This window comes from Nelumbo lutea, chromosome 1 (assembly GCF_056320005.1).
Source record: "Nelumbo lutea isolate HS-2025 chromosome 1, American lotus-T2T, whole genome shotgun sequence".
In the NCBI taxonomy this organism is placed as follows: domain Eukaryota; kingdom Viridiplantae; phylum Streptophyta; class Magnoliopsida; order Proteales; family Nelumbonaceae; genus Nelumbo; species Nelumbo lutea.
Window position 1 is genome coordinate 97,987,272 of NC_142684.1, and position 25,376 is coordinate 98,012,647.

General features: G+C 37.9%; 2 protein-coding genes across 6 annotated transcripts in view; one reads left to right on the forward strand and one right to left on the reverse strand.

Moving 5' to 3' along the window:
- Positions 1 to 8,242, forward strand: part of LOC148876328 (tRNA(His) guanylyltransferase 2-like) — a 60,629-nt gene extending 52,387 nt beyond the window's left edge. For all 5 annotated transcript variants that reach the window (XM_088966611.1, XM_088966613.1, XM_088966615.1 and 2 more), the window contains 6 exons: positions 3,940 to 3,984; positions 4,565 to 4,734; positions 4,874 to 4,959; positions 6,268 to 6,375; positions 6,893 to 7,126; positions 7,918 to 8,242. In XM_088966611.1, the coding sequence (XP_088822737.1) occupies positions 3,940 to 3,984; positions 4,565 to 4,734; positions 4,874 to 4,959; positions 6,268 to 6,375; positions 6,893 to 7,048 (565 nt within the window). In that variant the 3' untranslated portion in view covers positions 7,049 to 7,126; positions 7,918 to 8,242. The remainder of the gene's footprint in view (positions 1 to 3,939; positions 3,985 to 4,564; positions 4,735 to 4,873; positions 4,960 to 6,267; positions 6,376 to 6,892; positions 7,127 to 7,917) is intronic.
- Positions 8,243 to 9,071: 829 nt separating this feature from the next.
- Positions 9,072 to 20,471, reverse strand: LOC148876329 (NAD(P)-binding Rossmann-fold superfamily protein). Its single transcript, XM_088966616.1, has 10 exons — positions 20,225 to 20,471; positions 20,043 to 20,104; positions 17,738 to 17,857; positions 17,530 to 17,629; positions 17,210 to 17,290; positions 10,692 to 10,741; positions 10,397 to 10,547; positions 10,256 to 10,312; positions 9,601 to 9,722; positions 9,072 to 9,441 (listed from the first exon to the last, which is right to left on the reverse strand). Exons 1-10 carry the CDS (start codon positions 20,252 to 20,254, stop codon positions 9,231 to 9,233), a joined length of 984 nt encoding a protein of 327 aa, XP_088822742.1. The 5' UTR covers positions 20,255 to 20,471; the 3' UTR covers positions 9,072 to 9,230.
- Between the last annotated feature and the right edge of the window lie 4,905 nt (positions 20,472 to 25,376).

Below are 25,376 nucleotides of genomic sequence, written 5' to 3' on the forward strand. Positions count from 1 at the left end.
GGCTTGCCTCGAGGGACGTGGCACAAATGTGGCTCATAGAATCAGGAATGTAATATGTTTTACATTACATTAGCTACTTGAAGTAATGCAATTGAGTGAAAGAAGAGATTAGGGGTTTTACATGCTTGAAAATATTTTATATGTTTTATTTTGTTTTTAAGTTCTCATTTGAATATGCTTTACATCTTATGTTTATGTATTTTAATTTTAGATAATAGGTTTTTTAAAACATTATTTTAAAATTTAAGTTTATATTTTTTATTAATATCATGTTTAATATTTTTTGATTTTTTTTGAATTTGAAGGCATTTTTTTTGTATTTTTGCGCCTTGCTTCAAAATGGCGTGCGCCTTGCCTTGCACCTTGTGCCTCAGGTGCAAATTGACCACTATGCCTTTTTTGCACCTTGCACTTAACACTGGTTAGAAGTTTAGTTAAAATTTACAAGATATTATTATAGTGTTGAAAAATGACACTTAGCTTCAAAGGTCAATTTAGAAGTATGAAATAAGCATATTAGATGGGATACCCATATTTGTGTCCTTATCTATTGTCTTACGAAATGGAGGGTCACGCCCATTTCTTGCATCTATTTCCATGTCAATATCCATATTTAGACATTACAAGTTATGGAGTGAGTGATTTTAGGGGCAATCATGGGCTTGGCTTACAAGCTTATATATTATAAATTATAATATATGATATGTAATCAATCAGAAAAATATAATATATGTTATATAATATTGAATAGTATACAATAGGGCTTATATATTATTTATATCATATTTTAATATATATTCTGGGCCATACTGACCCTGCACTCAATCTAGGCCCTAGCCCGGAAATTTGTAGGCCCAGGCTAAGAACGTTCACTCCCAAGAGATTGAAAAATTGTATGGAATTCCTCCTTTTGCATGCCTTTGCTTAATTAGGAGCTACTGTGTGGGGTTATTATGGATCTTGGAAGATGAACCAATTCAACTAGCTCGTGAGGATCAAAATGTTTCAGTGTATGATCCTAATGGTGAATTCTCATTCAAAATTTTCTATGATAAGCTGAGAGCGGTGGGTGAACACTTGAGGTTTAGCCAAGATCTGAGGTAGTTAAGACCTGCCTAGAGTGGAATCTTTTTCTGGCTATAGAGAAAATTCTTACACAAAGTTGATTGAAATCTTAGAACATCAATCTAGCATGAATTCTGGTTACTAATAAACAAACATCAATCTAGCGTGTATTCTGGTTACCAATAAAAAGCATCAATCTAGTGTGCAAGTGTTTAGTATGTGAGGAGCCGGGAGAGGTTGGATAAGTGCCTATATTAAAAAAGAAGGTGATACACAAAATTATAATAAGTAATAAATATTGGGGAATTAAACTCATGATCTGCACTATGAAACTTTTGGAGAGAATAATTGAGCAAAGGTTTTGACATAAAACAAGTATATCAGAAAACCAATTTGGGTTTATGCTAGGGAAATCAACCATGGAAGCTATCTTTCTTTTGAGACAATTATAGAAAAGTTTAGAGAGAAGAAGAAAGATCTTCATTGGTGTTCATTGATCTAGAGAAAGCATATGATAGAATCCCTAGAGAGAAAATATGATTGGTCTTTGAAAAGAAAAGGGTTCCAAAAAGGTATATAAACCTAATCAAGGTTATGCATGAGGGTGCAACAACCAATGTTAAAGCACCTATGGGAGAGCCATTGGATTTTCTTTGCCAAGGTTCAACATGTGGCCCTTATTTATTTGCTGATCATAGGTAATATGATTAAAATTATTCAGGTACCATGGTGCATGTTGTTTGCTAATGTCATTGTTTTAATTTATGAAACTAAGGAAGGATTAAATGCATAGTTTTCAAGGCTCCAAGGCGAGGCTGGGTGTCAGGGGGGCGCCTTGTTGCCTAGTCACTTAGGCGAGCGCCTAGGCGTCGCCTAGGCGATGGATTTTTTTATATAGAAAACATAGATCCTAGGGTAGTTCCCTAGGTACCATAGCCATATTTCCTTACTAATTATTCATAATTTTCATAAGAAAAGTATAGAGTTCATGTTAAAGTATAGAAAATCAACATATTCATGAGAAGAAAAAAAAAGAAGGAAAAGAAAATTCAAAAAATATAGGGGCTAAACCCTTATTTTTGTTACAGGAAAAGAATAAAAGAAAAAGTAGTAGTAGTAGTGGAAAATGTGTTGATTAGACAAAATTTTAAGTTCTTCCTTACTTATTGGTTCAGGTTTTAAAGTCTTCGAGGGTTCAATACAGCATTTAGCAATGTTTGTATTGATTAAATCCTAACAAATAAGAAAATAATAAAAACAAACTAGTATATAAACACAAAAAATGAATGTTTTAGTTTAATAGTGCCTATTTTATAATTATAATGTCAAAAATTAAAGAATAAAAAAATATTTTACAATGCATAGTACAAAACTGCTTGGCGATTAGGCGAGGCAAGCCTCAAAAGGTACCTTGTCGCCTAGGCGTCACCTAGGCGCCCGCCTAGGCGTCGCCTTGACAACTATGATTAAATGCAAAGTTAAGTCAATGCACAAATACCTTAAAAACAAGTGGTTTTAAAATAAGTAGGATTAAAATAGAATATATTCATTGTAAATTTATTAACAATAATATGAGTGCAAATCATCATACAATTAGGATTGTCGACCAGGAGAACTCAATGTGACCTTTTTGGGTACTTTTGTTTGAAAATTCATAACAGGGGAGAGATTGAGGAGGATGTCGCCCATAAAAATTATAGTAGTATGGGCAAAATGGAGAGTGCATCTGGAAGTCTTATGACGTAAGCAGATACCACTTAGATTAAAAGGAAAATTCTATAAAACAATTGTAAGGCCAATGCTGTATGGAGCGGAGTGTTTGGCAATCAAAAAGCAACATGTCAAAAAAAAATAGTGGCAGAAATGTGCATGCTGAGATGGATGAGTGGAAAAACTAGAAAGGGTAGGATAAAAAATGAAGTCATTGGAAGGAACCTAGGAGTAGCTCTAATAGGTGATAGAATGAGAGAAAGTAGACTAGGATAGTTTGGTCATGTGCATAGAAGACCATCAACAGCACCTGTAATCTGTTGCAAGTTGAAGGGACTGGAAGAGCTAGGGGTAGATAAAAAAGGACAGGGTCATAGATCAGCTAGATTGAATCCCTTTGTCTCAGGAATAGGAGGTGCAACAAGGAATGATCTGATGTTGGGCCAATACTTAACGGAGTTAGATTGCATTTATTTCTTATCATAAGATAGGGAGCCAATTTATATGGCCTTGGGTTGCCATTGGCTCCCTGTGTCACTTCTAAGCAATTTTTAAGAACATGGAGGCATGGGATAAGGAGCCAGGACCTTTTGATGTGTGAGGCATGAGCCTTAGGTACAAGGCTTAAGCCTCATGGGTTATTGGTTTATGTAGGGAAAGCTATCACATTCTTACAAATCATTTAATAAAATATTACAATAATTCTAACTGTTAAATAATTACTCCAAATGGCTTTAAACATGTTAAAGCACAGATACACATACTTAAAGCCATACATGGTACATATTCATGTGCATATGTGTATGCACTTGCAAATATGTACAAAGGTCATTTTGTGGTGTGAGGAATGTGCTATATACTTTCTGCCTGAGCCTTGAGGCATGTTCCTTGAGCTTCACCTCAAGGTGAGCCTCAAGGCTTCAGCCTTGTTTTCTTTTTAAAACACTGTTCCATGATCTTCTACATATGCTCAGTTTTAATATACATCTTCTTTTACCAATAAAAAAAAGAATATTATAGTATATCGTTCTACCATGATTTTTGGTTGGCCTTATTGAATACCTGTCTACCAAACTCACAAAGTTTTATATTCCTGTTATTAATATTCAAGTGGTTTCTTTCAGCATTTGGGTCTTCTTAAATTGTTGATACTTTATCTTTCAGCTTTGTTTTGAAGGATGGATCTCAGTTCTGTGAAAGATATTCCAGGTTTGTCTTTCAATTTCTTAACCAAGGCTTCTATAATCTCCGGGTATTTGTGAATGTAATTATCTAGGAATACCAGCTCAAGGTAAGCTGGAAAGACCAGAAGAAGCAACCCTCCTCCATTCTTCGTACATACTACACATGGTGTGCACAGAGAAGTTGGACCCTACCATTCAGTTCGTCTCCTTGTAGACACATTGGAGCTCTTTGGCACCAAAATAAAAGCAGAGGATATGATCCTAGTTTTCTGATCTTTTGTTAAGATACCAGAAATTGGAAATTGAATTAAGACTTTTATAGCATGCCTAAGGATCTAATAATTATGTTGATCAGAGGTTGAATTTTGATATAGTCTCTCTCTCTCTCTCTCTCTCTCTCTCTCTCTCTCTCTCTGAGATATAGGCTATCTCTTTGACTATAGCTCATCAATTTGTGGGTCTAAAATGAATGGACGTTTTTCACATTGTAACAAGAGACATTTTCTGGTCCTCCCATCCCTATGAGTATACCTCCTTGTCCTAGAGAAGTATTCTGTTGCAATTAGTCATGGAAACTCTGCCTTTCTGCCAAATCATCCTTGCAGCAAAATAGTTTCCCGTGTTGTATCATTCTTCTCTTCTATGTATGTAATGAAATGGAAAGAGTTCTTCCTGCAAAAGGAATTGAAGTATGCACCTTCTTTTGATGGACGGGCTGTATGCTACCCATCAGCTGAGATCCTTCAAGATTATCTGGCATGGAGACAAGTAGATTGTGAGTATTCAGTTCACTTCACATGTGAAGACACTTGCACATGCATTCTGTTTTTTGTCTGGCATGTCGAAATTTTCACCTCCATCCCAGCAACTGATCTGTAATGACATGTACTGCATTTTGTTTTCCTGCTCTGTAGGTCATATCAACAATCAGTACAATACTTGTTTCTGGATGCTGGTTAAGTCGGGAAAGGCCAAAAGTGAAGCTCAGCATATTTTAAAGGTGTAAAAGATGTTATTTCTACTTGTTTAAGAAGGTTTTCTGTATGGAGTTTTGGATTTTCCATATTGAAATCTAGTTTCACTGCAATCTTTTACTTAAGTTATAAAAATTCATTGTTTCAATTTTATTCCATTATTTTCAATATTTCTTTTTTATATTCTACAATCTTCATGTTCTTTTTTGTTACCATTATGACATCCCATAGACATCATTTGTAGTTCATGAGTAACTTTTGTCAATAAATTTCCTTGAGAGGAACATTCATGTTATGGGTTTCATGCAGCAGATACTGCCACTTAATAGGCTCGTCAAGGTGATCTAGTTTAAAATTTCACTTGATGAGATAAATGTAACAAAGGATTAAAATTTCACAACGTATCAGGGTGTATGGGCCAATACACCCCTACAGTAAGTGTTTCATGGTCTGACCTGTTTCAGGGGGTAGACAGACTTTATACCGATCCCCCTGAGCCGGTTTGAAAAAAAAAACTAAAAAATGTAAAAGCGGGTAAAGATACAGGCCGATACACCCCATCCGGGCATATCAGCCTGTACCGATATTTAGAACCTTGATTGTAACTTCCAAGTATGAATGCCGTATTTAAAACTCAAAATAATAAAATAGGTATTGTTCAGATCAGTGCCAAGTCCTGTCGATTTCTTTGGCTGATTCTTATGAGAGGAGGGGTTGGATGGTCTCGATTGTGTTTTGGTTCCTCTCTTTCCAGTTATTTCTTTTGATTATTTTTCCCTTTCAGCTTTGTATTGTATTTATTTGGGGCTACTTGTCTTCTCCTATACGTTCAGAAGACTTATGATTCTTTTCTTTTCAGCTAATAAAAATGTTGGTAGTAGTAGTAATAGTAGGCTCAGAAACTCTTTGCAACCAAAATTATTTCTTTCTTTTAACATGTTAATTTGGAATTTCAAACTAGGTTGTTATTGTTTCTGCTATTTAAAGATTTGCAGCTGAACTTTGTTCAAATCCCAATTTTCTAAACTATGATGCTGATAGTCATCAGGGGAATACCCTGTGCAGAACTGGGTTAAAACATGTTGAGTAGCAGATCTGATTGCTCCATGGTATGGCCAGTGGGACTTGTTTGAATCTTTGCATGTTGGTTCATCCATCCTTCCCACTCTTTGCATCCTCATTAGCTGAGTGGCTTAGCCCCCAAGTGGGCTTACCATAAATAACTAGCCACCTTCAGCAGATGTTTTACTCAGGATTGCACATTATTTCCTAACCCTAAATTATACAATGTATGCCTTAATAATTCCTAATCCTTGTATTCCCCAATACTCCAGGGTACTCAAACACAAGAGAAAGAGGATCTGCTTCTGCAACAGTTTGGCATCGTCTACAATACACTGCCAGTGATGTTCCGTAAAGGATCATGTGTCTTCAGCGACAAGGTTATTTCCTATTTCATCAAATGGATTCTTTTATCCTGTAGGGTAGGATCCAAATTTTATACAGGCAGGCTTGCAGAGTAGTAAGACCCATGATTCAATGGATCTCTTACAGTTTTAGTAATCATCTACCACATTTGACACAAAAAATCACTATTTTAATTGTTCTTCCTTTTCCCAAAATTTTAGGTGGTCAATTTCTTCAACTGGGCTTATAAATTAACACATGATAATGTGTTGCCATACCCATAAGAATGTCAGTATTAAAGTCTGAGTCTCATCGTGTTTGGTGTAACTCATGTCTCGGAGGGGAAACCTGAAGTTCCATTATAGGATGCATCTTGTCACATTTAATTGATAATCTTACATAATTTTGTTTACATCTCCCTATAAATTCATTATTCTAAACTGATTGCTCTCCTATTGACAAAGATAAATTTTAATTCCCTGTATATTTCTGCTGGTAGCTTGCCAAGCTGAAAAAGGGATATCTAATTATGTTCCATGCATTAACTCACAGGTGGAAGAGAGCATGGAGGAAAATGGTGGACATCCTATTGAAGGATATTTGGAGAAAGTGATTGTGGAACATTGTGATATAATTGGGTCAAGCTTTTGGGATTTGCATCCAAGCATCCTTAGCTGTAACCTTTCGAAGCATCCAAGCATCTTTTGAGTACAATTCTCTAAAAGTTGGTATCAACTACAACATGCCACCAGCAATGTTTTCTAAAGGAGCAATTCTGAAGAAAAGGTTACTTTCTATCCCTTACAATCAATTCTTGTTTTCTGTAGCATAAAATTTTAAGGTTATACAGGCATCCATGGTGGGTGATGTGAAGTGCCCATGAGTTTGTGGGTTTAGTTGCCTGCCATTGGTTTTATGATATCAGGTGTCTCTCGCTTTGTCTCATTCTTCTCACTCTCTAAGTCTCAAATCTCAATAGTCATATTTTACTGTTGCTGATAAACAATACTTAAGGGCAGGCCAGTGCACGAGGCTCCCACCAATGTGGGGTCTGGGGAGGGCTATATGCAGCCTTACCCCTGTACATACAGAAGCTGTTTCCAAGATTTTAACCCTGGTCACCCAGGTCGCAATCATGGTTCAAAGTATTGATACACCCGTGTATTGGCAGGGGAGTATCAGTACTAAAAACTCACCGCTCAATGCTTATTTTTAGTTTTTTTTTTTTTCAAAACTTGATTTCTGGAGATGATCTTTAAGTGTTTTTTTACTGAAATAAATGGGGGTCCCAAAACACCTGTAAATAGGTGTATCAAGACCAAAAGATACAATACGATATGATACGCCCGATACGGGGTGTACCATATCGATACTTTGAACCTTGGTCGCAATAGAGCAACCCAACAATATTATGTAATATAAATATAAGATATATATCATAAATATATTTCATATTTCCACCACTGGGGTTCTTGATGCCAATTGATTCCTTTTCAACTGACAGGAATGGATTTCTAACTGTGTACCTTTGTTTGTGCATGAAATTTCTGCTGACAATCCACATATTTGGCTCACAGGCAGGAGAGCGCAGAAATGTGAATGAGGTTGAAAATCATACTGAGATGCTCTGAAGTTTGTGTAATACAGGTAAAATCGAGGCTTTTGGAATATGCAGCCGAGCATCCTTGGTTGCCTTTTTCACAAGTGAGCAGGCAATTGTGTGAAAGTTTCCGTACAAATTTTGTAACTATTGTACGCTTGAACTTTTCTTTTATCCTAGTTTATCTATAAAATTATGTGGTTAATAATTTCTTCTATAAATGTTGGTCATTGAATGTTCATTTGTCAACTCGATGATTTGTATCAATTCACAATGTATGCGAGCTTTGGTTTTATTTTCAAGTAGGAGAGAATGCCTTTATCTAGGACTATTTAGGTGATAACAAGGTTCAAAATATTGGTAAGTATCGGTCAATACGTATTGTATCGGGAGGTGGATGGAGCTTAAACTGGCCTCTCTGAACCGAATTTGAAAAAAAAACACTAAAAAACACTACTGATGCGCCTCTATTGGCGTAATCAATATTTTGAACCTTGGGTAATAATAGGCCTTTTTGCACATTGAGGAAAGCTGGCGGCAATAGTAACATCCATAGTTCAGTCCTTCCATGTCTCAGCAACTGAATGAGCCAGGTACATACTAGGTGATCATCGCAAAGGTTCATTCAATCATCGCATATACATGGGATACTTTTTCATACAGGCAATCAATCACCCATGAATAAGATCCTCAGTCCAAAAATTCATTATTATAATGCCTGACATGCCTGAGTATGAACCTGTTGTATAGTATACTATCACGTTACCCAACTGACGTTTAACCATGATTTAATTTGAAAACATTCTTACTGCAAATTATATAATCTGCACAACTGGTAATTGTCACATAATTAACTCATAGCTCAGTTAAAGAAAAAAGACGTGACAACATTCTTACTGCAAATTATATCCTCTCGTCCGAGGATAAATTACTTGTTGATGCACGTGACAATATTATCCTTTAAATAATACCACTTTTTTGGATAAATCATAAATCAATCACTATACACCTTTAATTGGAGAATAAAAGAATACTATTAAATGCTCTTATCCAGATAAGCGTTTTCCAACAAACACTTGCCCGAACAAGTGCATTTACCTAGATAAATCATTTACTGAAATGAAAATGAGCTTTCACCCAAACTATCCCTTGATCTTTTCATATAATAGATACATAACTCGGTTGTTATATTGAATAGCATAAAAATGCCTAACTCTAACTTATACATGATTCCAAAGTTTGAAGAAAAAAACATGTTTCATTATTTTCTTTCCTTAAGTAAAATTTAATTCATGAAGGAAGACTACACAAGGAACGAAGATTGTCCATAATGAAATCGATTGCAGCATGGGAACCCTCTGTCCCCGCAAATAGCAAGTGCTTGGGCGCTTCAGCCCTATCAAAATATAGTGCACCTGAAACCAATTTTTCTTTAGGCTGTAAAGCTAGCCAAATAACTGTGTCAGCACCTTCCTCACTTGTTCTAAGTATTCCTGATAACCTGGAAGCAATTTCAAAGCATGGAATTGGTTGGGAAAAATGATGTAATTTTATTTTGCAATACACCAGGAGGATTTAAAAGGGGAGAATTAATATGGAATGTTGAAATTAGGGAGAATGTGATTCTAGGAAAATAATATACCGAAGAGATTTTCCTTACATTTTGTTAAAACGAGGCATACTTTTCGCTACACCAGGTGTCTCGGCCCAACCTGGATGCATTGAGTAGAACCCAACACCTGTTTTACTGTACATTTCTGCCCATTTTTCCGTTAATGCTACCTACAAAAGAAATGATAATTCGTGAAGGATGAGCTTGTCAAGAAAATAATCCGTATTTTTATTTTAAACTTCATATGATTTGGGAAGTGAAAAAACCTGGCAAAATGGATTTCTTTTCTATTTTTCTCTTTTATGATTTTTAGTATTTTTAATTTTAATCAACAAGACTATTGGGTCCAGACAATAAGAATCATAAATTTGATAATTGCTTACTTATGCATCCGATGTTCAGTCATTGGATCAGAGAGTTTAAAGTATTTTCCTCTCTTAGGCATACAGGGGTAAGGAATCGAACTTATTAGTTGGATTATTTAGTAACCCTCCAGCCTGGGTGCACGAGTTTTTCATAGATAAATAATTTTTTTAAGGGTACTTCTACTCCACATACAAGGAAGTGCTAATGTACCATTGTAAAAAAGCAATTAAAAAAATTTAATAATAATCAGAGTAGAGAATCAATTTCTCAAAAAAAAAAAAAGAAAATTGTCCTGCTCTTGCAGTCATGCTATGTAGTGAATATTAGTTCTACTGACCTGAACCCGTTTGTTTCGAGAATACTGTAGGATCCCATCAAATTTGCTTTCACTAAACTGCACAATAGAAGCATAAAACCTGAGTTAATTGCAATGGGAGGCAGAGTTCTGATAACTCATAATATACACTACATGAGTTACCTGTAAATCTTTGGTTAAAGGCGTTGTGTACATGCCACCTGAGGAGACTGTTATGACTCGAGCATCAGGAGCTGCCTTCTCCAGCATTGGCAACATCAATTCTGTCATGGCATACGTACCCATCACATTTACAGCAAAATTCAACTCCAGTCTGGGAAAATACAGTCAACAGGAAAAACAAAATTAAGGCAAGGTATCAATCTAGCTGCAAATATAAGCAACATTGATCATTTCTCAACTTCATATTGTGGGGAAAATGCATAAAACAAAGGTGATTATTTGAAGAAGGATGCACCCTTCTGGAGTAGTAATACAGTCATTCTCTAGTAAACCGGCGTTGTTAACCTAAATGAAACAAAGTATGTCAATATTAGTCATCAAGTCTGTAGCAAAATATCAGTTCACTAGATTTAAAGATTCATTGTACCGAGTGAATATCATACTGAGGAAAGTAGTGAAATACACTATGCAAAAATATAGAAGGAAAAAAAGAAAGGATGTGAAGAAACCAAAGTTTCCATACAGAAAATAGTAATTTGAAATGCAGAGGCAAGTAAAAACTTTGCTTGGGAGACTTGTCAGAATTGACATAGTTATAGTTACCCAACCCTACACAAGCATGTGAATTTGATAATGTAGTTGATCTGTAATGTTGTGTTAGAACCAGTGCTCCTTCCTTAAATAAGGGCACATATGCCTTTTCAATTATTTAATAATATAAAGCACTGTCTAGCCGAATGGGAGTTATGTTCTTGAGACTTCCAGTTCGAACCAGACTTTCTCCTTTTCTCTTTCTCTCTTTCTTCCACCTTTCTACCTCTTTCTACATAACCAATCTCAGACAAATAGAACTCCAAGGCAGGCCAAATCATAACATGTATTAGAGCAACTTGAATCTTCCTAGATTTCTGTATGCCTAGATTTCTATTCTCTGTGCACCCTGTCTAGGGTTTCTCTTGATTTTTCTGCATTCAATTGGAGATAAGGGAAATGGCTGAAAAGGAGTGATCGCCCTCTTCCCTTGGAGGTTTCTATGCCTCCATTCGGGTCTTGTATGGTTAGTTGCTGTGGTTTCTAAGATCACCCTCCCCTAATCGATGAAGAATAGAGGGCCGATCTGTGTGGTGCAGTGGCTGTCTTGTGTGGACTGATTTCCTGTTCGTGTGGTTGTTCCTTCAGTGATAAGGTAAGAGATTTCTGTGCATGATATCTGTTATGGATCAAATAGGAAGTGTGTTTCAGATCATATGCTGGGGTTTCAAACAGTAGCGTGCTAGGGTTTATGCTGTTTTTGTGTATTTTGAAGGAAGAGTTGTAATCATATAGTGGTGAGATTTCAGGTAGCCGTAGGAGTAGGGTTTGTGGTGTAAAGAGCACACTTTTCAGCAACAAGTGCTGAAATCAGTGTGACGAGTGTGATCTAATCGTGTGCAGTGTGCAGAATTCAGTGGTAATAGAATTCAGTAAGTGTGCAGAATCGGTGATAACAGAATGGGAGATAACAGTGATTGTAAACCTAATGTGATGGTGCCTACAGACTACCTGAATGTTCAGATGACCTCCATTAAACCTAAATGGAGAGAATTATGTGCCTTGGGCTAAATCTGTCGAAGTCTTTTTGAAGGCAAAGAAGAAGGTAAAACACATAAGAGAGGACTGACTCTCACGAGTATGAAGACTGGGAGCAAGAGGATGCTCAGATCATCACATGGTTGTGGAATAGTAACCCACGATTAGTGTAAACTTCATGTTTCTTGACACTGCCAAAGATGTGTGGGACCATGTGAAGAAATTGTATTCGGGACAGGACAATACAACCAGAGTGTATCGGCTGTATCAGGAGTACTTTAATCTACAACAGGGCAATCAGAGTCTTGAGGAGTACTATGCCAGCATGAGAAACATACGTAATGAGTTGAATGTCTATCACCCTCTCACTTCTGATGTCAAGATTCAGCAACAACAGAGAGAACAACTTGATGTGACTAGATTTTTGGTGGGACTGAAGTCTGAATATGAACCAGTACGGGCTCAGATATTAGGAGGATCAACTCTCCCCTCTTTAGAAGAGGTATTTGCTCGACTCTGGAGGATTTCTATTGGATCTACTGAGAACTCTAATATCTCCGATTGATCTGCCTTTGCTGTATCGAGAGGCAGTGGTGCTAGAGGTGGAGCTCGGGGAGCTCAGTTTGGCCGTGGTGATAGTAGTGGTCCTTTGTATGGCCGAAGTGGCAATGGCGGGCCTACTTATAATCGTGGTGGTGGTCGTACTGGGGGCAGAGATTTAGGGGGAGCCCGTGGTAGAGGACGTGGCTCTAGCCCAAGGAAGTACACTCATTGTGGTATGGATGGACATACCATTAACTATTGTTATGATCTACATGGTCCACCCTCAACCTGGGCCAATCATGCCGCGACTAGTGACTCTAGTTCCAGCTTTAGACAGGAGAATCATTCATCTGATAAGATACCTCTTACATCCACAGATGGTCCCGTGAAGGAGATGGTGAGTGTTCCCCGTGATGAATATGAGAGGCTTATCCAATCACAGCAGAACACGATGACTTTCGCTCACTCAGGTATGGCTTGTCTGGCATCCACACCCAATCCTTGGATCATTGACTCTGGAGCCTCCGATCACATGACTAGAACTCCAGGTGTGTTTTCTTCCTTATCTCATTGCTCAACATCACAATCTGTCACCCTTGCTAATGGTTCCACATCCTCAATTTGTGGTGTTGGTAATGTTGACCTAGACCCTGTATCCCTCTCCTCAGTTTTGTATGTTCCTAAGTTGCCTTTTAATCTTATGTCTATTAGTAAGCTGACCAAATCACTTGACTGCTCCATTACCTTTTATCCTTTTATGTGTGTTTTTCAGGATCTCAAGACGGGGATGAAGATTGGTGGAGGGAATGAAGCTGGTGGACTGTATTATCTTGACGGTGGTGGCAAAACTTCAACATCTCTCCAATCATCCCTTTCTCCTCTCCAGTGGCACTGTCAATTTGGTCATCCGTCGCTAAAAGTTTTGAAGTCTTTGGTTCCGTCTTTGAGTCAACTTTCTGTTTTGGATTGTGAGTCGTGTCAGTTTGGGAAACACTATCGTGTTCCCTTTAGTTCTAGGGTTGATAACCGTGTGTCGAGTCCTTTTTCTTTGATTCATTCCGATGTTTGGGGTCCTTATAAAGTGATGTTATATAATGGATATAGATATTTTGTCATTTTGTAGATGATTTTTCAAGGATGACGTGGCTCTATCTAATGAAAAAAAGAAGTGAATTGTTTACCATTTTTTAGAAATTTTATGTTTAGATTCGTAATCAATTTGGTACCCACATTAAAGTTTTCCGTTCTGATAATGGCCGTGAATATTTATCCTCATCATTTCAAGAATACCTAAACCAACATGGCATTATACATCAGACCTCATGTACCTACACCCCACAACAAAACGGCGTGGCTGAGAGAAAGAATCGCCATCTCCTGGAAACAACACCATCCCTAATGCATCACATGAATGTTCCCAAACCCTTTTGGAGTGATGCAATGCTTACCTCTTGCTTTCTGATTAATCGGATGCCCATATTCATCCTTGATGGTCATTCTCTGTTTACGGTCTTGTTTCCCGCTTTGTCTCTGTTTCCTCTTACACCTAGGGTATTTGGGTGTGTCTACTTCGTCCATAATCTGGGTCCCGGGAATGACAAGTTCGATACCCGTTCTCTCAAGTGCATCTTCCTTGGCTATTCTCAGACCTAGAAAGGTTATAGGTGTTACCATCCTAGCTCTCGACGGTCCTTTGTGTGTGTTGATGTCACCTTCTTTGAGTCTACTCCGTTCTTTTTGGGGTCTGATGATACTTCTTCCTCCTCATCACCTCATCCTCTTCCACTTCCCGTTGCCGACCCTTTTCCCCTTGTTCCAGCCATGACCGAACCCTTGCCGCCGGTGCCACCACCTGTTGAACGCCCACCTATCCGTCATGTGTATACACACTGCCCACGCGTACTAGCTACTACTCCTCTGGATACATCTCCGTCGACAGATCCGACACCAGACCCGCACTCAGCATCTGAGCTTGATCTCCCCATTGCCTTGCGGAAAGGTAAACGTACTTGCACCCTTCATCCTATTTCTAATTATGTTTCACTTACTCACCTTTACGCCTCCCATCACCAGTTTGTCACCTTGTTATCATCAGTTGTTGTCCCTAAGGATGTCCAGGAAGCCCTTGCCTCTCCAGGGTGGTGCCGAGCAATGGAAGAAGAATTCTCTGCCCTTCATCATAATCACACTTGGGACTTCACCGCTTTTCCTCCTGGGAAGCAAGCTGTTGGTTGTAAATGGGTTTATACGGTTAAGTATCTGCCTGATGATAGTGTTGAACGCCTGAAAGCGCAATTGGTTGCAAAAGGGTACTCCCAAACCTATGGTATTGACTACACAAAGACCTTCTCACCGGTTGCTAAGATAGGGTCAATTCGTGTTGTGATCTCTCTTGCAGCCATGCATGATTGGCCGCTATATCAGCTTGATATCAAGAATGCCTTTTTGCATGGTGACTTACTCGAGGAGGTCTACATGGAGCAACCTCCAGGGTTTGTTGCTCAGGGGGAGGATGGTAAGGTGTGCAGACTAAGGAAGGTTGTATATGGGCTTAAACAATTTCCTCGAACATGGTTTGGTAGGTTCAGTGAGGTAGTAAAGAAGTTTGGTATGAAACAGTGCAAAGTTGATCATTCAGTCTTCAATCATGACTCTTCGGCAGGAAAAATACTATTGGTGGTGTATGTAGATGATATTGTTATTACCGGGAATGATAAAATGGGCATTGGCAGGTTGAAGACTTTTCTACAGGATCATTTTCAGACAAAGGATCTTGGTAAACTGAAACATTTCTTGGGGATAGAGGTAGCAACATCCAAGTATGGTATTAATCTGTGCCAGAGGAAATATGTGCTTGATTTGCTGGAGGCTTGTTGGGTGCTAAACCAACTGAAACACCTATGGACACAAATACCAAGCTAAGTAGTGATATGGGTGAAGTGTTTAAAGACCCTGGCAGATATTGACGACTTGTGGGTAAACTGAACTACCTAGCCATTATTAGACCAGACATCTCATTTGCGGTTAGTGTGGTAAGCCAGTTCATGCAGAAACCTCTGATTCCTCATTGGAATGCAGTTCTAAGAATTGTGAGGTATTTAAAAGGGGCTCCGGGTCGTGGTCTGATATACAAGAGTGGCAGAAAACTTGAAATAGAAGGGTATTCTGATGCTAACTGGGCCGGTTCTATGTCTGATAGGCGATCTACTATAGGCTATTGCACTTTCCTGGGAGGTAACCTGGTGACATGGAAAAGTAAGAAACAGACGATCGTGGCAAAAAGTAGTGTAGAAGCAGAATATAGGGCTATGGCGCACACTGCTTGTGAATTAGTGTGGCTAAGGAACCTTCTACAAGAAGTAGGGTACAACATCAATACTACAATGAAGCTCTATTGTGACAATCAGGCTGCAATTCATATTTCCTCTAATCCGGTGTTTCACGAAAGAACCAAGCACATTGAAGTTGACTGTCACTTTGTGAGGGAGAAGGTGTTGAATGGAGAGCTAGACACTACATATGTTAATACTGAAAACTAGTGGGCTGACTTATTTGCAAAAGGCTCGAGTCGGGGAAGAATGGACAACATATGTAACAAGCTGGGAGTATAGCTGGGAGTATATGATATATACTCACCAGCTTGAGGGGGAGTGTTAGCGTAGGGGTATTTCTGTCCTTATACCCAGATTATGGTTGCTAATCTGTAATGTTGTCTAAGAACTAGTGCTCCTTCCTTAAATAAGGGCACATATGTCTTTTCAATTATTTAATAATATAAAGCATTGTCTGGCCGAATGGGAGTTATGTTTTTGAGACTTCCAGTTCGAACCAGACTTTCTCCTTTTCTCTTTCTCTCTTTCTTCCACCTTTCTACCTCTTTCTACATAACCGATCTTAGACAAATAGAACTCCAAGGCAGGCCGAATCATAATAGAAAGATACGCGACTCAACTAGATACAAAACGAGAAATGCACTACAATCAAATCTTAAACATCATTTGACACAATTTGAAGTGTAGCTCAAAAATCATATCTGAATGAACCCCTGTTAAGTCTTCAACTTTGTGGTGCATGAACAGACAATCTACTTCCATTAAGCATATATAATTATATAAATCACTAACATTTTGTTGTGATGTTTTCCTTCAAAAAATTTCCTATTTCTTTAATTTCAAATACCATAGAAGAATTCAAAGACAATGGTACAACACAAAATTTTGATCTCTTTCCACCATCGGAAGATAACCGTGGAGAAAATAATCTCATAAGGATGCATAGGACAGAATTTTGGATGCTTAAAGAGATCAAAGGCCACCTTGTGCTGAGTAAGTTCCTAAGGTCTTCCTCAGATCTATTACACATTACAACAACCATGCAAAAGGTTCCACTCTTCGAGGTGTACCATTAACTCCTTTAATTTGAGACTGCCTAACCTGGTTTCTAAATTCTAATAATTGCAATATAGAAAGGTTTTTGACAATAACCTGTCCATTAGCACAAACCTTCCACCACATATGGTTTCTCAATTCAAAGCCAATGCTCAATTTGAATCAGTCAATGCCATAATATCAAACATTACATCTCAATTACCAGGATAATTTATTTAGAATATCATATGTTAATCAAAATGTGCATACTACCCAAAAAAAAAAAATCATGCATAAGGAATATTAATGACAGAATGATATTGTAAAATCTTACCAAGACATGAATTGGTTGATCCTTTGATGAAAATCTGGATGCAAATGACTTGATATCATTGACAGATGAAAGATCACATACCTATAATAACAAAATGGAAACAATAATTTAAACTTAAAATGCAATAAAAATAACAAAATGGAAACAATAATTTAAACTTAAAATGCAATAAAAAGAATATTATTACCTGGTCATCATGTTAAAGATCATTAAGTATTAGGGACAAGAAAAGTTCAGTTATATCCAAAACTATAATAACAGATCTAGGTTCCACAAAGCTCCTGAAAGAACATCCACAAGAATGAAAGGAATCAAAATACCTCCAGGTATACATTTGGGTTGCCTGTTGTTGACTGAATTTTAGATAGAGCATTTTCTCCCCTATCCTTATTACGGCATACCATATAGACAGTTGCTCCACTGAGAAGGATGAACATATGTTTATTAGAAAAATATGTTTGACAGAAGAGAATAATTTGAAATTAGATTAGGTATATTGTGCTAAAAATTCACATAAAAAATCAATACTGTGAAGAAAGAGCCTCAGCAGTTGCATAGCCAATCCCAGAATTTGCTCCTGTAACTATGCAGTTTTTCCCTTCTATATGTGTTTGCATATCTTCTGCTTTAAATTTTTTTGAGTGTTCCCTGGAAAATAGTTAAAACACAAGAAAATACTAGATGATTAGATGATTCCCTTGATGGCATCCATTTTCAACTCAGACGTTTACGAGTCACAGAGCACGGTTACATGGATCTGCAAACAATGTAGTGGATTCACTTGCATGGCAAGGGGTCAACAGGGAAAGTTTGTATGGAATTACTAATGTAATTATTTTTGCTTTGCTGAATCAATGGAAGTTATGTAGAGAGGACTAGCCTAACATCAATGAAATGTATTATATACATATAACATTCTTTCATATCAATGAATAAAATTGTACTGTTATCAATTGAAAAACAAAAAAAATCCAGAAGCAGGATATCATTCTCAACAACTATACATGGGTAGATTCATGAACACCCCAAAGTGGAGATTTGGGAAGTGGGAACCAGCTACATAGTCATTTGTTAACAGCATGAAGGCCAAAAAGGACATTATCCAATGTTGTCCCAGTTATCCAGGGTATTGGGAGGGATGGACTGGATATGATCCTAGCCTTTAGCATTTTTTTTCCACACAAAAGTGGCCATTCTCACACTGAATCTGTGTTCTCATGTTTGACAGCCCAAAATTTTACCATTACACCAAGTAAAGGCCCCTCGGTAACAGCAGGAAGGACAACAACAATAAAGCTTAGGCGAAGAACTAGAAAGGTCAATGAAGCTGTTATGCATGGCACATAAAAGAATAAAGATGTCAACAGCTCAACTATAGTGGTCTGATTGGATCATTATTTGGCACAACACATGCTGACCATAAATGTAACAAGAGAAACTATGCCAGCTTTTTCCTTCTTTGTTCTTTTCTCTTTTGGTGTATTAACCAATTTATATTACAAAGAAGAATACAAGAGATGCCTAGAAGACAAATAAAAACCAAGGGGTAATCACAAAGCAAAGCCATCATGGCTATTAAGGAAGCTCGAAAATGACCCAAATCATTCAAACAATCAAAAGGAGTCATGCAAAATGAAGAACATGGAACCTAGACAAATAAAAAAGTAAGTAAATAGAGGCATTTAAATGTTTACACCTAGTTATTGGAGATTCCTTGGTTAATGCATCTTCAAATGTTCCATGCACCAACAATATATTGCAATAGAGCAAAACTTGGACAAGGTTATTCAACTAGATGTTTCTCTGTCTGTCCTAAAATTCGACTTTGAAGAAGATGGAATCACTTGTATTTGTTCATTAGGAGAATGATTGTGAGTTGTACTCTAACCATATATGGCAGACCACACAACAGAAAGCCAATATGGGAATCAAAGAAAGCACCCAGTTATTTTTTGAATTCATATTAAGTTGCCTCTCCTTACCATTTCCTTCTCATCAGTTAATTGGGTAATTCAAATGTCCTTGTGATTAAAGCAAAAGTGCAGCTAGAAGAAGACATGTTGAAATGAACTTGTATGTTTTGCATGAGAATTGAGGACAAACAGGGGGCAAAAGTATTCAGGTGAATGTAATATTTGAGTGAAACTAAGTCAATCCAAGGCACTTTATTCGTGTGGCTTCTTATATGGTACAAATCAGGACGAGTGGAGATTCCCCATTAGTACAGTCATCCATGAAATAAGGTCTTCAGTTTGGTGTCTATGAGAGATAGAGGTGAGAACACCCCAAGCTTGAAGGATATAAGGAGAGGAGGCCGGACATGGATTCCATTCGCTATCATTCAAAACCAAGCTCAATTTAGTCATTGTATTAATCCTGCATTATATCTTATATGGTCACCACATCTATCCATTAAGGGTTCCAGTTATTGAACCATAAATAGGTTGAATTCCCATTGCCTATTAAGTACTTAATTTGCTGCGTAATTAGAATTCTATACTCCACTTCTCTTTCTCCATGCCAGCTATCTCATTTCTTTGCTATGTTTTTTCTTTATAATCACAATTTTGGGTTTCTAAACCAGCAATCAAATCATTACTTCTATGCTTACATCCTTTAGTAGTCGTGTATGACGGCAAATGTTGATGGGTTGACAAATGTGGTAATTAGTAACATCAATGAAATATTCTTGGTCAAAGAAGAGTTAACCACCAAGATGTAGTCCAGAAAAAATAAAAGATGAAGTGCAAACATGTATCTCCACTTAAACAATAAACAGGCAGTTTACAAGTGATAAGTATGAAAAGAACAGAACAATTTCACTCCAACTCACATGAAGCCAGATTTTGTGAAGCTAAAGTATCCCCAAACACCGAAAGCCGTCGATCTCCATGCCTGCCATACCAAATGAAAACCCACTGTGGCAAATTCCGGAAACCCCAAAACTCGGAAGAGGATACAAATTTCCAGGAAATTATGAAACCAAAGGAAAGTGATTTAGAAGATAAAGACTACCTTTTGGAGAAACATAGCTAATGAACTCATGGAGATATGAACTTGAATTTGCAGACTTGCTTTGTGATGGTGTTCCAGTTTGTCAGCAGGTGATCAAACAACTCCTTATCCAGTAACTCTTACCTACTCTTACCTACTCCGAACTGTGACTCTCAGAGAGAGAGAGAGAGAGAGAGAGAGAGAGAGAGAGGTGTACGTTGGTCTACGGAGAGTGTAGTGTCTCAGTGTTTTCCACGTAGGGGGCCGCTCTACCGCTCCCTTTCTTTGGAGAATTATTGAGTGGATAAATTACTTGTATATCCCTAATATTTCGGTCAAACTCGAAGACAATCCTTCTAATCTAACTATTTAACTCATCACCCCTTTCGGTCTGGGGTTAAGTGACTTATCACCACCAACATAAGGACCAAAAGTTAAATGATTAAGATTGGGGCAAGCGGAGGGTTTTTTTTTTGATAAATATGCAAAAACCTTTTCTAAAGTTTATGACAATCATAAAAACCTCCCCTTAACATTTACTTTAACAAAACTTTCCCTAAACTTTTAGAAAGTCTACATATCTCCCTTCCGTCATTGAACCAAACGAAAAACGTTCAATTGATGCATTATTTTTTTTCAAAATGACCATCCTACCCTTTTAAACGATTCTCGACGACCCCACAACCTTAAAATCTCCTTTCTCTCTCTCTCTCTCTCTCTCTCTTCTGTTTCTTTTATTTTTTCCTCTGAATCTACAACCCTACCATCCCACTGGCGCTGCCATTGCTACCATCCACCATTGCAATCTATGCAGAGGATGCGAGTTTGTATTCTGGACCAATTATGCTCATTGTATCATATCTGTGATATAATATAGAAAAGATAGCGTTTTTATTTTATACTTGAAAATCAGGCAATAAAAAGTCTGTTTTCTTCATCTTCGTCAGCTGAAACTTGACGAACTTTTCTCTTGCTTATCGGAACGACCAAGATAATTGACTGTGAGATATGGTATATGAACGGATCAAAGTTGCAGGAGAACTGTGCCCAACGAACTAAAACAATTTTAGAAAGAAAGGAGAATGAGAAACCGGCTATCAGACAAAATCAATAAGAAGAAAATGATGACCTGCTTCACGATTACTTATAAAATCAAAGAGATAATCTCTCGGCAAATGGAAACATCGAAATCTATGGTTTTCATGTTGAGGAAGTGGTTCTGACAAGGCATGTGATCTGATTTGGTGGCAAAACGTCGTGGAATCTCAAGATCAATCTAGTCCATGGTTATTTTCCTTGTTCTCTAATTTCAAAAGTTTGATGAGAAATGACATGTTCAGATCTATCTGCTACACAATTTTATTTTGTAGCCATTGTTTATAGTGAATGTTAACGTACAACTAGCTCAGCACGAGCTCGATGGACTCTGTGGACTCCAGGCCCATCTCTCTCATGACACCATTGTGGATTCTTCTAGATAGCTATCCTATCTGAGATTATTTAGGATAATTCTAATTCTTGTGCAAGATATATATCTAACCTAGATAATGTACATCTTCCTTGTTCTTATCTCTTGTAATTCCCACTCTAATCCAAACTCTACCATTATAAATAGAGCATCAATTGGCCATAACCAACAAGGTTAGCTGAATTATTTTTACTATCTCTTTTTATTGTCTTGTGATTATTTTATTATTTTTATTGTTTATTTGCTATTTCAACTTGGTATTAGAGCCATGTCAACAGAAATAGGAACTCACAGTAGCAGTCTTGCACCATCCAACAGTGGGTCGACAACAAGCAGCTCACTCCCTTCAATCCAAAATGTCACTCACTACCTACCCATCAAGCTTGGAAGTGACAACTACTTGTTATGGCGTGCTTAGTTCCTTCATATTCTGCAACACTATCATCTCATGGACCAGATGCTAAGTCCATTGTTGATATCCCATTTCTACATATATTCAATGTGCTAAGTCCATTGTTGATAGCCTATTTACAATTGTTGAACCTATTCTCAAATTAGAGCTAGTATTTCACATTCTTGTTGGCCTAGGGAGTGAATATGAATCAGTAGTCACTACTCTCACCAATAGACCAGATGCAACAGATCTCGGCATTGCTGGCATTATGGGAGCCCTCCTTAATCATGAAAGTTGGCTTGAAGAACTTTCACATGTCTCTAACCCTCGAAGTGCAAATTTGGCTGGTGTACCTCCCAAGAAAGGAAACTCTTAGAAGCCTCCTCAACAATTCTCACCGAATTTCAATAATAATAGAGGGAGGGGACGTGGTCGTGGATCTCCATGGTATAATCATCAATCTTTCCCAAATCAGCCTCAACAATTCTCTAGTGGTCATGGAGGTAAGAGTAATATAATTTGCCAAATTTGTAATAAAGTTGGACATAGTGCTCTACAATGTCGTAAAGCAAAATATGTGTTTGATTTTGCCAATGATAACACATACAATGAGACATCTGCCTTCCATGAAGGTGTCAGTACTCCTCAATATTAGAACTTGTACAATGACAGTAGTTTTGATATCAACTGGTACCCGGACTCAGGAGCCACACATCACATGACTCCAGACCTAGATAATCTGCAAAATTGTACTGAATATACTGAGTCAGATCAGGTCAAGGTTTGAACATCCAACACATTAGATCATCTTCTATGTTGTTTAATCAGTGTGCTTTTTCTTTGAAAGATATTTGCCATGTTCCATCTATCTTCAAAAACTTATTATCTGTCAGTCGATTTACAAAAGACAATGATCTATTTTTTGAGTTTCACCGTGATTGTTGCTATGCGAAGGATTATTCGAGGGAATCTTGCTTCGGGGGGTTAGTAGAGAAGGCTTATATAATTTATCGTCTTCAGTCCAAATCACTCCAGAAGCTCTTGATGGAGAACGAATATCTGTTCATGGATGGCATCTTTGATTTGGTCATGTAGCTATGCACATTGAACAACGGGTTATTTCAAAATTTGGTCTTCCATTTGATAGGTCTACTATTAGTCAATCAGTTTATGAGTTGTGTTAGATGGGTAGGAATCATAGGTTAACTTTGCATTCTTCTAGTTCTCAGTCCAAGCATCCTTTAGATTTAATTTTTTTTTGATGTATGGGTACTTGCTCCTGTAAAGTCAAATAGTGGATTTTCTTATTATGTTATTTTTATAGATTATTTTTCCAAATTTTCTTGGATATATCCTATGGCTTGAAAATCAGATGAATTTGAATTACTTCTTAAGTTCAAGAGACATGCACAAGTTCTGTTTGATGCAAAGATAAAAGCATTTCAATCTGATTGGGGCAGAAAATATCGTTCCATATCCAAGTATCTCGACTCTCAAGGCATCACACATTGACTGACTTGCCCTCACACGCATGAGCAGAATGGCTCTGTTGAACGGAAGCACTGCCATGTAATTGAATCTGCCTTGTCTCTACTGGCCTCCTCTAATCTCCCCTTCTCCTTCTGGGTTGATGCGGCTAAAACTACAATTTTCTTGATCAATCGACTGCCAATCGTTGTCCTAAATGGTATGTCCCCTTATGAAAAGCTCTTTCAAACTACACCTGACTATTCCTTGCTTCGCTATTTTGGGTGTGTTTGCTATATTTTTTTTTTTCGCTTGTACAACAAGAACAAGCTATAGTTTCGCTCCCTCAGATGTATATTCATCGGCTATAGTTAGCTCTCACAAAGGGTACAGATGTCTCCATGTTCCTTTAGGGCATGTGTTTATTGCTTGCCATGTTGTATTTGATGAAAGCACATTTCCAGGAATTGATGGACCAGCTTCTAGCATCTCCACCGCTCCCTTTGGTGTTTACATTTTTGCACCCATCTCACGGAGTTCAGATCCGCCACCATTACAGCAGCAGTCCTCTCCTACTCCTCTTGCGACAAGCTCCAGTTCGACTACACCCTCTCCGGATCAACCTTCATCTGGTCAACCACAACGATACCACAACATTCAAGAGTTGTTGGATCACACCAATCCGGTTCCCCCACCTGTTTGATCCCACTCCATGCATACCAGATCTATGGATGGTACTCTTCCTCGATCTCAACTTGCCACAAGGTATCCTATTCCTTCAGCACTTTTTACTCTTCTCTCTAATGAGGAACAAGAACCCAAAAATTTCAGCCAAGCAACTAAATTAGAAAATAGGCAATTAGCTATGCAAAAAAGAATACCGGGCTCTAATTAAAAATGATGCATGGCGCTTAGTTCCGTACGATCCTTCCATGAACATTGTCGGAACTAAGTGGATCTACAAAATAAAGAAAAAGGCTAATGGCACCATTGATCGTTACAAAGCTAGGCTTGTTGCCCAAGGCTTTCATCAGGTTCCTGGACTTGATTATTTTGACACCTTCGGTCCGATTGTCAAACCGGTAACTATACGAACGATTCTCTCTATTGCTCTCTCTCACAATTGGCTGGTGCACCAGTTGGATATAGATAATGCCTTCCTACATGGCCTTCTTGATGAAGACATTTATGTGCATCAACCCAAAGGGTTTGTTGATCCCACTTGTCCCACTCATGTCTACAAACTGTGCAAGGCTCTTTATGGACTGAAATAGGCTCCTCGAGCATGGTACTCTCGTTTGAGCTCTGTCCTTAAACGGATGGGGTTTTGTAACTCTACGGCTGATCCATCTCTTTTTATTTTCACCTTCGACAAGACCATATTGATGCTTTTGGTATATTTTGATGACATCATTCTAACTAGCAACTCCTCCGAATCCATTAATGGCTTCCTACATTCTCTATCTTCGGTTTTTCCACGAAGGATTTAGGCCCTCTTTACTATTTTTTTGGCATCAAGGTAAACCACTCCTTTGGTAGTTTGTACCTTTCTCAACAGAGATACATCCTGGACTTATTACAAAGGACCAACTTAGAAGGTGTCAAACCAGAAAGTTCGCTGATGGCTACCTCTAGTATCGCAGCACAGTCAGAGCTCTTTAGTATGTTACAATCACTTGGCCGGATATCTCCTTTGTTGTTAATAAGGTGTGCCAGTTTCTTCACTCTCCCACTGATGAGCACTAGACAATAGTTAAGAGGATTCTTCGCCAATTAGTTGCTTACACTGATGCTGACTAGGCCAGTTGTGTAGGCGATCGGTGATCAATAGGCGGGTATGCTAT